The sequence below is a fragment of the Leucoraja erinacea genome, chromosome 20 (assembly GCF_028641065.1).
Source record: "Leucoraja erinacea ecotype New England chromosome 20, Leri_hhj_1, whole genome shotgun sequence".
NCBI lineage: Eukaryota > Metazoa > Chordata > Chondrichthyes > Rajiformes > Rajidae > Leucoraja > Leucoraja erinaceus.
Window position 1 is genome coordinate 436,353 of NC_073396.1, and position 14,090 is coordinate 450,442.

Genomic DNA, 14,090 nt, shown 5'->3' on the forward strand with positions numbered 1-14,090 from the left:
CCCCCCCCCACCCCCCTCCCACACTCGCCCCCTATACCCCATTCCCCCACACCCCCTCCCCCACACCCCCCTTCCACACCCCCTTACACACCCCCTCCCCTACACCCCCCTCCCGCACATGGGCTGCAGTGTATCTGATAACCCCTATAGTCCACTGTTGAATTATCAGCTAAGATCACTTGCTCCTTTATATATTTTAATAGTAACTATTAAATCCATTTTAGAATTTTGGACCTCAGAATGCATTCAATCTGGAAAGGCTGAAAATTGAAAAAAGGTAAAATTGTATTATCTTATTTCAATTCAGGTAGAGCTTCATGCATTTATAAAGTGAGCCAGGCTAAAGGGTACATTCCCTGTTGATGCAGTGTTTTTATTACAGATTGTTGTCTTAACTTTTTGTCTGCTTTTCTCATGTTAGTCTATTTAAAAAAAAGCAGATTAATCATTGTGTTTAAAAATTGCAGTGTGTTTAAAATAAAACACAAGAAATTAAATGTAATTTAATCTGTCACATACATTTAAATGCACTTTATGCAATGTTTAATTATAGAAATCAACTACGTTACCAATATATCTGTTTCTCTGTAGAAGTAAGGCAACATTTTTCATTCATGTTAAGAGATACTATTTCATGTTAAGAATTAATTAAACTATTTCACATGTTAACCAGAAGCAGTTAATATTTTGGTAAATTCAGGGAACGGGTTCACCTTTACCCTAAAGTTTTCCATCAAGTTCCACCCCCTCGCATCACAAGAAGTGAAGTCATTCGGCTCATCACCTCAGCGTCTAAACTTATTGTTGCTACTGTAAGTTGATTTTATTTGTTTTAACTTTAACCCCATGAAGTTTTATTTGCAATTAATTTCACAATTGAAGCCTTTAAACCTTCAAAGGAAGAAAATTATTGTGTTCATTTATTAACCATATAACCATATAACAATTACAGCACGGAAACAGGCCATCTCGGCCCTACAAGTCCATGCCGAACAAATTTTTTTCCCCTTAGTCCCACCTGCCTGCACTCGTACCATAACCCTCCATTCCCTTCTCATCCATATGCCTATCCAATTTATTTTTAAATGATACCAATGAACCTGCCTCCACCACTTCCACTGGGAGCTCATTCCACACCGCCACCACTCTCTGCGTAAAGAAGTTCCCCCTCATATTACCCCTAAACTTCTGTCCCTTAATTCTGAAGTCATGTCCTCTTGTTTGAGCTGGATATTTTTCATAGTTAGTGATAATATTAAGATATATTTTACACTTCTTTTTAAAATTGAAGTTATCTCAAATGGGATACTTTTTCTACCACGTGTGATTTTAAGAATATACATTTTAAACAAATCCCATGTGCATAAATGAATTACATACAGCTACTAAAAGTTACTAAAAGTCTCACCAAGAAATATACACACATGATAAAAAAGTGAAATATGTTCTTTTAAACAGCGACAAGAATAAAAAGGACGATTGTTTCAGAAACCCCAGGTTAATATTCAAAGATCAACTGTAAATATTGGTCTCTCTCATAGATAACGGTGGATAGCTTGAAAAGTTATTCTCAGACATAGTGGCTCAATGGAGCAGCCGGTAAAGCTGCTGCCTCACAGCCCCAGAGACCCGAGTTCGATCCTGACCTTGGGTGCTATCTGTGAGATGTTTGCACATCCTCCCACAACACAAAGATTTGCAGTTTAATTACCCTTTGTAAATTGCCATCTAGTGTGTAAGGAGTGCTATAACAACTCATGTAAATGGGTAAACAATGGTCAGCATGGTGGGCCGAAGGGCCTATTTCAATGTTGTATCACTAAACTAAATAAATCACAGCAGAGGATTCCAAAATAGGAAAGATATGGTCATCTTTGTCATAAAATTAGCAAATAGATGTTGTAGTAATCTTTTGTGCCCAGAGAAGCACTCGTGCTTTATGTGAGTATCTCCAAAGGCTTGTGGACCTTTCTGAGTGTACAAAGCCAACAATTTTGATTTTTGGTTACAACTAGTATCACTAAATGTATTTATATCTGATCAAGGAAAATAATAACACCAAAGTTAAAATATCTATTTGTCTTTTACATATAATTTTAAAACATCTTACTTGTTTACTTTAATACAATTCATCATCCATTCTTACCTGTCCTCCATGGGACTTAGTAAGAAAGGATGGGTTGGGCAACAACTAGTTAGTGATATCCCCGCAGCAATAACCGGTGAAGGGTAATCCTTTAGACCTTGTCAAACAAATGTCATGTTTATGATATGTTCAGTTACCCAGCACATCTACTGAAGTAACGTAGAAATTAAAGCAGAGATTTCCTAGCCTGTCAATGTACCACGAGAACACATTGCAATTTTACCAACCATGTTTCCTTTTCTGGAACATTAGGAAATAATACCTCAAAATCCATACAAAAAACACAGTTCAAAGAGAACAATGGTAAGTACTTGGAAAATGAGTATACCTGTTCATTTTATTGTATTTTAAATATTATACTGAGCATTTAAACAAATTTTAATTTATTTAGAGATATTGACTTTTATAATTAAAAAAGAAAAAGAAAAATAATAAAGGGTAATGGGTTTTGCTTTATTCAGGATTTACCAGTGCAACCAGCAGTCTTTGACAGGACCATTGCTGATTGCCAACCAAAAAACACATGAGCTCCACACAATAGCTAATAGGGCACTGAACATAGAACACACAACGTAGAACTATACAATTCAGTCCTGCTTGGTACTGAACATGATAACAAATGCTTCCAAGTGATCCATATCCCTCCACTCTCTGCATATTCATGTGCCGATCTAAAAGTCTCTTGGAGGCCACCATCTTATCTGCCTCCATCACCACCCCGGCAGACATCACCACTGTCTGTGGGTATATAAAGTAAAATAGAATAAAATAACTGCCCATGCATCTTTAAAACTTTCCCTCTCTGACCTTAAAGCTATGTCGTCTTGAATTTGGCATTTTCAATCTGAGGGGAAAAAGGTTCTGAAAGTCTCTCATAATTTTTGTAAACTTTTATCAGCTATTGCTAAACATCTTCTTAATTTATCCATTCATAATACATTTAAATTAGCTTTTGACCAGTATCTCAGTCAGTCTCCGCAGCCATGTGAAGTGTCCGTGAATGTCACAGCCTGCCAACATTACTCTAAGTAGTCAACAGACAAGCTAGCTATGGCTCTTCCATTATACTCCTGAAACAAGTGTGTTGTACAATCGGTACCCTCAAATAATTACTCGGATATATTTCCACACCATAATTTACAAGTTTAATGTGATATACAGTGTTCTACAAACTCATTGATCTATCTTTCATACAGTCCTCTTATTCTCTTGTTGATATAATAAATATAAACCTTTTAAAACTGGATTTATCTTCAAGAGGATAATTAAAAATTAAAAAATGTATTGATTAAATTGACTCTTGACTCTTGAAAATTCTGGTGAAAGCCCTGAAACCTAACAACTCTATGTCTCTATAACACTCAGTTCTAAAAGAAAAATCTTATTTGATCTGTTCTTTTCATCAACATTTACCCTTTGCTTTTTTTTGACACTTCTAGAAACCAGACATTCTGAAGCGAAGTGGAAAAGGGCCAAAGTGGACAGAATATGAAGTTTCTGTTTGTACAGGAAACTGCCTTAGGTTGGGTTCAAAGGCAGACATTTGTATTAGCTTCTATGGAGAAAAGGACCAGGTGAAAGATATAATGTTGTGCAACTCATTTACCAATCCTATTCCTTTTCAAAACAACCAGGTAAGCAGCACTTCAGCTAGTAGAGGTTTTCTAAGTTCCACTATCTTTCACTATTAATTTGTATGTGCTCTCTGGATACTTCTTCAATTTGTTTGGTCCAGGTTGCAATAATGCAAAACATTATTCTCCAAATTTAGATTGTCTCATGTTACTCTAAACTGAAGCATTTTATCTTTGGTTATACTATAACATATGTTGTAATCCTATTACCACATTACCTTAAACTAGATTATCCTTCAATGTTAGACGTTAGAAGTGTGGCCAAGTGGCACAGCGATTGAGTACAGCCTCAGAGCGCCAGAGACCCGGGTTCGATCCTGGTCAATGGGACTGTCCATGCGGCATTTTCCCCATTCTCCCCGTGACCCCGTGGATTTTCTCCAGGTCATCCAATTTTGTCCCATATTCCAATGTCGTGCAGGTTGGTTGGTTATTGGCTTATGTAAAATAGTGTGTAAGATGCACAAGTGAGATAACATAGAACTAGTGTACGTGATCGCTGTTTGGCGCAGACTCAGTGGACTGAAGGTCCACACTGTTTCTCTCTAAAGACCTTTAAGAGTGCTTATGAATTTTTTTTTTGCTTTATTTTCCTAATTATAGATATGTCAAGCAAAATATTAAAGTGGAACTGTTTCTACTGTTGTAGTTTTATTTTAAATTATAATTATTGTGAAAAACAGAGGCAAGATTGTGAATAGGGTTTATTGTTATGTACCCATTATTGTTTCCGATCTTTCTGCCCTGTTAGTGGGTCAGATTGTGTATTTATCCTGGATACCACGGCAAGGGGCAGATGTAAAGCTGGGGGATTTTGGACAGGTTTGCTATTGTGTTCAATTTCCTGGCAGCCCTTTGATTATTTATTCTTTTCATAAAATAGATGTTGTGACCTTGCCCCTCTGGGTGACCTCTACCCCTTCACCCAACCATCTTGTGGACTCTATTAGAAATCAGCCAATATATTTGCAGCCAAAAGCCAAGGCTATCATTTCATGATGTGTGCCAGCTGCCAGCTGACATGGCTTCACAATACACACCCTTTCAAGGGGCACAAGCCTCCTGTGGTGGGGGTCCAAGATCAGAATCTCCCCACAACTCTGCAGACTACGTTTATAGAACTCCATCATTAACCAGCCACTCTATTTTTATACAAACTGCATTCTTGTTGCCTGTCATCTCTGTGGCCATTTAAAAAACCCAATAACACTGTCAAATTTCCGAATGCTCACAGTTTTCTATCTTCATAGCTCTATCCACCATTATTTTCCATCAAGTGCAGGAATGTCTGCAAATTTACTGATCGATATTGCAAATACAATTTCGCCAAATTACTACAGATAAAGGCATAAGCATCTATTTTCTTCTCAGCTTCCAAAAATATTTCAGCTTAAGATCTTCACTTTACATTATTCTTTGACTGTGAGGATATTAATAGCTGTCTGCTTATAAACATTGCACATGTTTACTGAAATTCATGATCTTATTCCAATTGTTTATTTTTATTTGGACATGTTTGACAGATCGATGTTTTCTTGCTGGAAACTCAGGATGTTGGAAAATTCAAATACATCAAAATAAGATATGATGGCAATGAAGCTGGTGGGTAGTTTCACATATTCAAGATGTGATGTTTCTGATCAATCCTTTGGAGTATTATAATAATTTGGATAATAATTGGATTTGATTTGTTACTGATAAATGTATCATGGGAAATTTGGTTGCAGTAATACAGGTAGTGTGTTTAGTATTCAAAGCCACCTTCTAGGAGGCAAACAGTAATGCTGAACAAAAGAGGAGGTGATAGGGCAGTGACCAGGTTTGGGTAGTAATTATAGATAGAGTTCAGGACCTGGATAATTCCTTTCCATTTTACTGCAACATGCAGGGTTTGCTGGGGACAATACTATCGTCATCTCCCAGCTAGGTTGTCTGATTATTTCCCTGGCACTCCCCTGGTGTAAAGGTCCCTCCACTTCTCATGCATCTTGTTGATCATCATTGGAAGTGGGAAGTGTGGAAGCCATCTATCTCCCTCTGGCCTGACCCTCTGGCAGTCCCAGTTGGTGCTACTGTTGATCTGCTGCTGCTGTAGGAGGTATCTATCTACCTCTGGTCTGATGGCAGTCCCAGTTGGTGCTACAGTTGCCTTACTGCTACTGTAGGAGACATCTAAAGCACAGCAGGCTGAAGCGTACATTCCTGTTTATGTGCTGCTTCATTCATTTGTCTGCTGGTTATGTAGCTGATTCACAGACTCCACATTTGTTTTATTTTAGATTTTAAAAGACTTTGTTTTGCAGGTTCTGGATGGTACTTAAAGGATATTGTTATAAAGAAGTGCTCGAATGCAGCGTCAGTGTGTATGTTCCACTGTAACACATGGTTTGCATCACAAGCCTGTGGTAACCATTCTTCCCAGAAGTTTCTGCCTGTTCTTGGTGCAGATCTAGGGGATGGTAAAAGTTCCCACAAGAGCTGGGAGTCATTAACACAGAAAGGTAACATTTTATAAAATGCTATTTCTGTTATTGTGAGCAAGGAAACATTTTGGATAAGCTTGATCTTACTTTAACTCTTTGCATTAGTGTGTTCTTAAATTCACGTCTACGTTAAATATTCTTGTTTAAACGATTGCACAAATTAATTAGACTATTTGAAGTGGTGTGCACAACAGCAGCAGCTTAAATCTAGACTGAGCAAATTGTCCATACGTCAGGTTGTTATTTGACAGGTTGCACAGACTGTTGTATAATTACTCAATAATGCAACCTACTGTCATATGTTCAATGCCTGCAGAGGCTCAGAGCCATGCCACTGATAAACAGACATTTTGTAATTGGAAATTCTTCCAGCGATGAGTCAGATCAGAGTCCCTCTGTAACAATGAGCTTCATCAAGAGATTTTACAGTTTAAAGTAAATTCTTGGGAGATATTTATAACCAGGGCTTTAACATTTGGCAGCATGCCCATTGTAGCTCATTGGCATTTTACAGGGGAACCTCAAAGTGTCAAATATTACCAAAAATATTTGCAATTCTGATATTCTATCAAACTATATTGTGTTTGATATAATTTCTGAATACCGTGTCATCATTATAACAAGCTATGCTGTTAGATCAGGGGAGCACTTGTTTGGTTAATAATTCCGTTATCTTGAATTAAATCAGCTTATTCAAAATAAATTTTATGAAATCATTTCGCAGGGGATTGTGCAGTGGGCATGGGCTCAGAACAGTTGAACATCGAATTGAGCAGAATCAACATGCTTAAAGAAGAAGATGATTTCTCCTTTTTCATTTTTATGAAAAAGAAAAAAGGTTTGAACTTTATCAATAAAAAGGATGCATTAATTAGAATTTTAATAAGAAAACCTGAGCTTTAAAAAGTGTTAATGCTGTAATTATAATCTGTAGCTATACTCACAATCATTACAGAACCACAGATGGAGGAAGCTTGTTGGATTTCCCCTCCCACAGAATGAGCCGTATCAGAGCAGTGAGGGGTGACCATGTTGAGACTAGTTCGATCCTCAGGGGTCGTGACAGTGTGGCTGTCCATTTGTTTCCATCTCGGTAATGTAGCTAAAAGATTAGGGGTGCAGTGTGTTGGAACTTCAGCGGTGGTGGTGAATCTGGGGAATTGTGGAGGCTGGATCATTGAGGATTGTTTGTGGGGCTGTGAGTTGGGGCTGTGGGGAACTGGCACGACAGTGGAAAGGCTACCTGAAGCTGATCCACCATGATCTTACAGCCTACAGCCTTTCCCTGCACATCTGCTCCTGTGTTGTCACAGACACAGTAAAGTTCCACTAAGCTGGAAGTTTCAGTACAAACGGCTAATAATATCATAGAAACATAGAAAATAGGTGCAGGTGGTGGCCATTTGGCCCTTCGAGCCAGGACCGCCATTCATTGTGATCATGGCTGATCGTCCCCAATCAATAACCGGTGCCTGCCTTCTCCCCATATCCCTTGATTCCACTAGCCCCTAGAGCTCTATCTAACTCGCTCTTAAATCCATCCAGTGACTTGGCCTCCACTGCCCTCTGTGGCAGGGAATTCCATAAATTCACAACTCTTTGGGTGAAAAAGTTTTTTCTCGCCTCAGTCTTAAATGGCCTTCCCTTTATTCTAAGACTGTGGCATCTGGTTCTGGACTCGCCCAACATTGGGAACATTATCCCTGCATTTAATCACATAGAATTTTTAGATATTCAGTACAGCTTTCTCCACAATATTGCATAATTCAACTGCTCTAAGATAATCAAACCGACATCGCAATCATTTGACATTGTTATTATGAAATTAATAATTTTAAAGAATTTAAAATTTCCTAGGGCATTGAAAATGATTAAAAGTAATTAAAGATGATAAACAATAGAAAACCCATTAAAAAGCGGAACCGATCTCCTATTCTATAAGACAGTCACAAAATGCTGGAGTAACTCAGCGGAACAGGCAGCATCTCTGGAAAGAAGGAATGGGTGCCAAAATGTCACGTATTCCTTCTCTCCAGAGATGGTGCCTGTCCCGCTGAGTTACTCCAGCATTTTGTGTCTATCTTTGGTTTATAGACAATAGGCAATAAACAATAGGTGCAGGAGTAGGCCATTCGGCCCTTCGAGCCAGCACCGCCATTCAATGTGATCATGGCTGATCATCCCCAATCAGTACCCCGTTCCTGCCTTCACCCCATATCCCCTGACTCCGCTATTTTTAAGAGCCCTATCTAGCTCTCTTGAAAGCATCCAGAGAACCGGCCTCCACCGCCCTCTGAGGCAGAGAATTCCACAGACACACCACTTTCTGTGAGAAAAAGTGTTTTCCTCGTCTCCGTTCTAAATGGCTTACTCCTTATTCTTAAACTGTGGCCCCTGGTTCTGGACTCCCCCAACATCGGGAACATGTTTCCTGCCTCTAGCATGTCCAAACCCTTAACAATCTTATATGTTTCAATGAGAATCCCTCTCATCCTTCTAAACTCCAGAGTGTACAAGCCCAGCCGCTCCATTCTCTCAGCATATGACAGTCCCGCCATCCATGGAGTCAACCTTGTAAACCTCAATAGCAAGAATGTCCTTCCTCAAATTAGGGGACCAAAACTGTACAGAATACTCCAGGTGTGGTCTCACTAGGGCTCTGTACAATTACAGAAGGACCTCTTTGCTCCTATATTCGATTCCTCTTGTTATAAAGGCCAACATGCCATTCGCTTTCTTCACTGCCTGCTGGTTTAAACCAGCATCTGCAGTTCCTTAATACACATTTTGTCTCCTATTCTATAAGACCATATAACAGTATTGGAAGTCCTGATTTTAAAATCTTATTTATTGTCCACCCAGTATTGTCCAGTAGATCCCCCGCATTCTTGGATCGAGTAGATCCCGGTGCATAGATCCAGCAGACACCCGCATGTAGTTATCCAATAGATCACCACATGTAGGGAACCAATCGATCACCACATGTAGTCATCCAGTAGATGGCTGCGTATATGGACCCAGTAGATCACCACAAATAAAGGAGCCAGGGATCCCCACATGTAGGGATCCAGTAGATCACAGCATATAGGGGACAAGTATACCCACAAATGTATGGACCCAGTAGATCACCACATGTGGGGATCCAGTAGATCACAGCATATAGGGAGCCAGCAGATCACTGCATAAACATTCTGTGCTGGGTGTTATGGTTAATTTCCTGCCAGTCTCTGCACTCAGTCTCAGTATGTACTGGTGATATACAGTCATAGAATGATGCAGGCCCTTCGGCCCAACTTGCCCACACCGGCCAACATGTCCAAGCTACACTTGTCTCACCTGCCTGCGTTTGGTCCATATCCCTCCAAACCTGTCTTATTCATGTACCTGTCTGACTGTTTCTTAAATGTTGGGATAGTCCCAGCCTCAACTACCTCCTCTGGCAGCTTGTTCCAGACACCCACCACCCTTTGTGTGATAAAGTTAACCCTCAAATTCCTATTAGATCTTTTCCCCTCACCTTAAACCTGTGTTTTCTGGTTCTCGATTCACTTACTCTGGGCAAGAGACTGTGCATCTGCCCGATCTATTCCTCTCATGATTTTATACCTATCTATTGGCGCAAGAGAAACTGCGTCTGAAACTGCAGGGATCTGGTTTGGAATTTCTGAAAACATTACTGTCCTTCTGATCTAATGCTTGTCTTGTTCTTCATATAAAGAGAATCCTTAAAGATTTGTATTCTCTAATTATTTATTAATAACAGCATCAAATCATAAAGTAACATGATTCAGCTTTGATTGGTCAGCTAGATTAATGTTCGTGAATGATAGTAATGCAGAATGATTAGACCATAATTAGTCCCATAATTATGCTGTTTTGACTTTGATCTGATGCACCAAGTGAAGTGTTGTTTCTGAAAGTCATTTATTCAGATTTTAAATTCCATTACAAAATCATCATGTTTTTTATTCTATTAAAGTTTTCTGTGGTTTATAAAATAGGTCAAAATGGAAAAAGCAAACAAAGAATTGAAAGTGTCAGAGTTGTTGGTAAAGATGCACGTGGATCACAAACTGGTTCCTTGAGATCAACAAAGAGACCACCTGATAAAGGGATGTATCAAACCCCAGTCCCCATCAACAGCAGCACGAGCTCAACAGATAATTCAGATCAACGGCCATCATTCAGCATCATGCAGACACCATTACAATGTGAGACCCAGCTCGAGTTCTGTTCACCTCAAGTTCAGAAATATTCATCAGAGAGACAGCCAACATCCCGGACCCCCCTTAAAAAGAAAGATATTGTCAAAGAGGTAATTGGTGGCGAAAATGGGAGCCAAATCAACGGTGATGTCCATGAAAGAATATCCCATATCTGTTTAGATGAGACCAAAGTAACTGAGAAAACCGCTGAGTTTCCTTGTACTGTGAAGCCACTGACCAATGAAGAATGCTCTGGTGAGGACCGTTATTATTGTGCAGACATCGATCAGTTGCTTCCAAAAGGTTTCATGGAGGATGTGGTACCATCAGATATGTTTGGTAGCAAATCAGAAAAGGAATGGAGCGACAGAGACAAGAGTCCAAAGTGTTTATCGGAGGCACCACATTTTGTTCATGACATTGAATGTAAACCACAGGCAGAAGCAGCACCAGATCCACCTCAAAACATTGCTGCTGACAATCATAAAGATGATGTTGACAATAACTCAGCAAAGATGACGTGGGACTCCACTGATGGAAAAGCTACAAATGTGGAAAACTGGGGCAAGAGCCATTTGCAGGAAGGAACCGTGGCCACAGAGGTAACTATGGGCCTTATGTCATCAGCAACTAATAACCATAAAAGCTTACACACTGTAACAGGTTCTGACAGTAACTCCAGACGTGGAGTAGAAGAGCAAGATCATATTGGAGTTTTAAAACATGCTGATGAAGCTCCAGTTAAAGAACAGGCGCGATCAGAAGTTGCAAACTCTGCTAGTTCACTGAAAGAAGGAAAGTCAGCCACTGAGCCCATTGAGATGGAGCAGCAGTGTGCCACGTGTGATACGAACGGGAATAAAGTCATGGTAAGATGGGCGGTAACATTATTCACAAAATATCATTCACATTGAAGAAACAGGTGCAGCTATAGATTGTCTGCAGTTTCAGGTTGGGCACCTGCAGGAAATGGGCCCTGCAATGTTGTTGAATCAAATAAAGGACAAGAAAAGGTACAGAGTGCTGGAGTAACTCTGCAGGTCAGGCAGCATCTGTGGAGAACATGGATAGGTGACGTTTCACAGAGTGCTGGAGTAACTCAGCGGGTCAGGCAGCATCTGTGGAGAACATGGATAGGTGACGTTTCACAGAGTGCTGGAGTAACTCAGTGGGTCAGGCAGCATCTGTGGAGAACATGGATAGGTGACGTTTCACAGAGTGCTGGAGTAACTCAGCGGGTCAGGCAGCATCTGTGGAGAACATGGATAGGTGACGTTCCGGGTCGGGTCCCTTCATCAGACTCATCATCCTCCGACATTTCTGTCGCCTCCAGTCACATCTCTCATCACCACACCTTTCAGCCCTGCTTTTCTAAACCTATATTCCCCAGGGATGCTGCCCGACCCGCTGACTAACTCCAGCAGTTTGTCATTTTTGTAAATGAGCATCTGCAGTTCCTTGTTTCTACTTTAAATTTCAAGTGTTTGTGTACCTTGTGTGTTGTGATCAAAGATGATAGCTCTGGGTGTGACTGTCGGCAGACCAACATCCCTCTGGGGATGAATAAAGTTTTATCGTATTGTATCGTATCATAAGAGACAAAAGAAATTGTTGCAAAGATGTTGTTACATTTAGCCAATAGTAATTCAAATACAAATACCAAATCAGCAAATTAGTTCACATTGAATGTCAAGAACTGATAATTAATGTAAATGTTTGAATTATGCAATATCTATAGTTACATTAGGTAGAGACCTTAGTGCATCCCCTTCAATTCAATTTAAAAACAAGGACAAGATGCAGTAAGAAAGCCACTGGCTTGGCCATGATCAGTATGAAATGTTGCCTTAGGCTTTGTGACCAGATCGTTGAGTTCAGTCATGAATTGTCCTGATTTTGTGCAGATCTCACCATTTGTCTTAGCCCTAACCCTACCTCACATGTTTGTCTTCCTTCACCATCAGACTTTATCACCTTTTTTGAGTGAGCGGCATCGTTTTAAGTCTCAGTTATTGCTCAGTTGGGAAATCATTGTAATAAACCATTGCTTGTTGGCAGAGACAGTCATAGAACGTTTACAGCAAAGGAGGCTGTCGAGGGCATTCTGTCTGTTTCGGGAGAAGGAGAGTTTCCCCACCCAGTAGCAGGTGTGATTCTACCTAGGGCACAGCTCTTTATGTCTGCATCGACACAAGGCTCTACTATCACACATTTCAGGGAGTTTGTTTCGCTCCCTGACCTGCCTCCAGGTTCAAGATGGCATCTCCTCTTTAAATATATAGATTCTAATTCAGTGAACACAATATTATTCCTGGTATGTCCTCAAGATTCCTGGTCTATTGGAAACAAATACATCATTGCTCATTATTAATACTCTCATTTTTCACAGGATGAAAAAACTTGTTATTCTGCCAAGCAAAATGGAACAAATGTAGACTGTATTAAAATACATGATCTCAACCTCTGTGACGTTTTTGAAAATGCCGTCCAAACCATTAAGAATGGAGATGAGCACAAGTTAGAGAACCTGTGTCAACGTTACTGTGGCCTACCTGCGTAAGTACAAGTGTTGGCTTATTGACATGGTTGTCCAGTTCCCCCAACATCTGTTACTCTTTAATGGAGAGAAGTTCTGCATCAACAGAAAATGCCAAAGACCTTGAATTAGATGATTTGGGCTGTATTGTTAGTTGGCAACAAGCTCTAACGAGGCAGAATAGCTCCCAGAATAGCAAAAGGTTAGCTATAGGATTTGGTAATATTTGTGAGTGGTGTTAATGAATATAGTTTGTGAGTAGTGTTACTCCTGTAATGATGAGGAGTGTAGAACATTGAGTTGTGCAAGATGCTATTTGTTGTTGGTCTTAGGCTGTGCAGTGCTGGTGTTCCAGCAGGGGGAGACAGAGTGGATCACACAAGTGGGCCAATGGTCAATAAACAAGTTCGGTATTCTGACTGAGCATGCCCAGGTCATAGGTCATTCGCGATAAACATCCTGAGCTGCTGCATGTGTGTAGACTTGTGTTTCATCCGTAGTCAAGTCTCCTTTGCTGCAAGCTCTGTTGAATTGCTACTGTAGTTAGCAACACTATTTCTCCATTGGTTCATGCAGAAATCTCAGCAGTGACAATCGGACAAGGACATTTTCCTTGTGAATCATAATTCTGTACTGCAATAATATCTTAAACATTTTTTTATCAGCCACACTGATGATGCTGGGAGATCTCTCTTGCACATTGCTGCCATCTATGGGAATGCTGAAATCTGTCAGGTACTTATATGAATTTGTCTGTATACATACTGAATATGATAGGTAGATTTTAATCCAATTCATATTTTTTATTGTAATTTTTAAACAGCAGGGCAAGTCAGGCCACGTTTGGAGAAGTATATCTCAGGTCTGCTCTCTAGTCAGTCTTTTGGTCGTCTCTCCAAAGATGCTTCCTGGCCAGCATTGCCGTTTTCATTTCAGATATTTTTGCATCCATAGATGTCATTTTATGGTTTCAATTATCGCCCTCTATTCTGTAACTTTCTGCGATACTTACTGGCATGATTCTGTATTTTAAAGACAGTAGCATCAATTTCAATGAGAATTGTATGCACATCTCAGGTAGGATTG

At 39.9% G+C, this 14,090-nt stretch overlaps 1 protein-coding gene across 3 annotated transcripts in view; it reads left to right on the plus strand.

The window, feature by feature from the left end:
- Window positions 1–14,090, plus strand: part of LOC129706602 (uncharacterized) — a 29,615-nt gene that overhangs the window by 9,464 nt on the left and 6,061 nt on the right. Inside the window, exons 4-13 of one of the 3 annotated variants that reach the window (XM_055650942.1) lie at window positions 225–277; window positions 701–812; window positions 2,399–2,449; window positions 3,586–3,780; window positions 5,304–5,382; window positions 6,084–6,281; window positions 6,988–7,101; window positions 10,265–11,337; window positions 12,858–13,024; window positions 13,670–13,739. In XM_055650942.1, coding sequence (XP_055506917.1) covers window positions 225–277; window positions 701–812; window positions 2,399–2,449; window positions 3,586–3,780; window positions 5,304–5,382; window positions 6,084–6,281; window positions 6,988–7,101; window positions 10,265–11,337; window positions 12,858–13,024; window positions 13,670–13,739 — 2,112 coding nt within the window. The remainder of the gene's footprint in view (window positions 1–224; window positions 278–700; window positions 813–2,398; window positions 2,450–3,585; window positions 3,781–5,303; window positions 5,383–6,083; window positions 6,282–6,987; window positions 7,102–10,264; window positions 11,338–12,857; window positions 13,025–13,669; window positions 13,740–14,090) is intronic. The other 2 variants (XM_055650944.1, XM_055650943.1) reach the window with 2 other exon arrangements.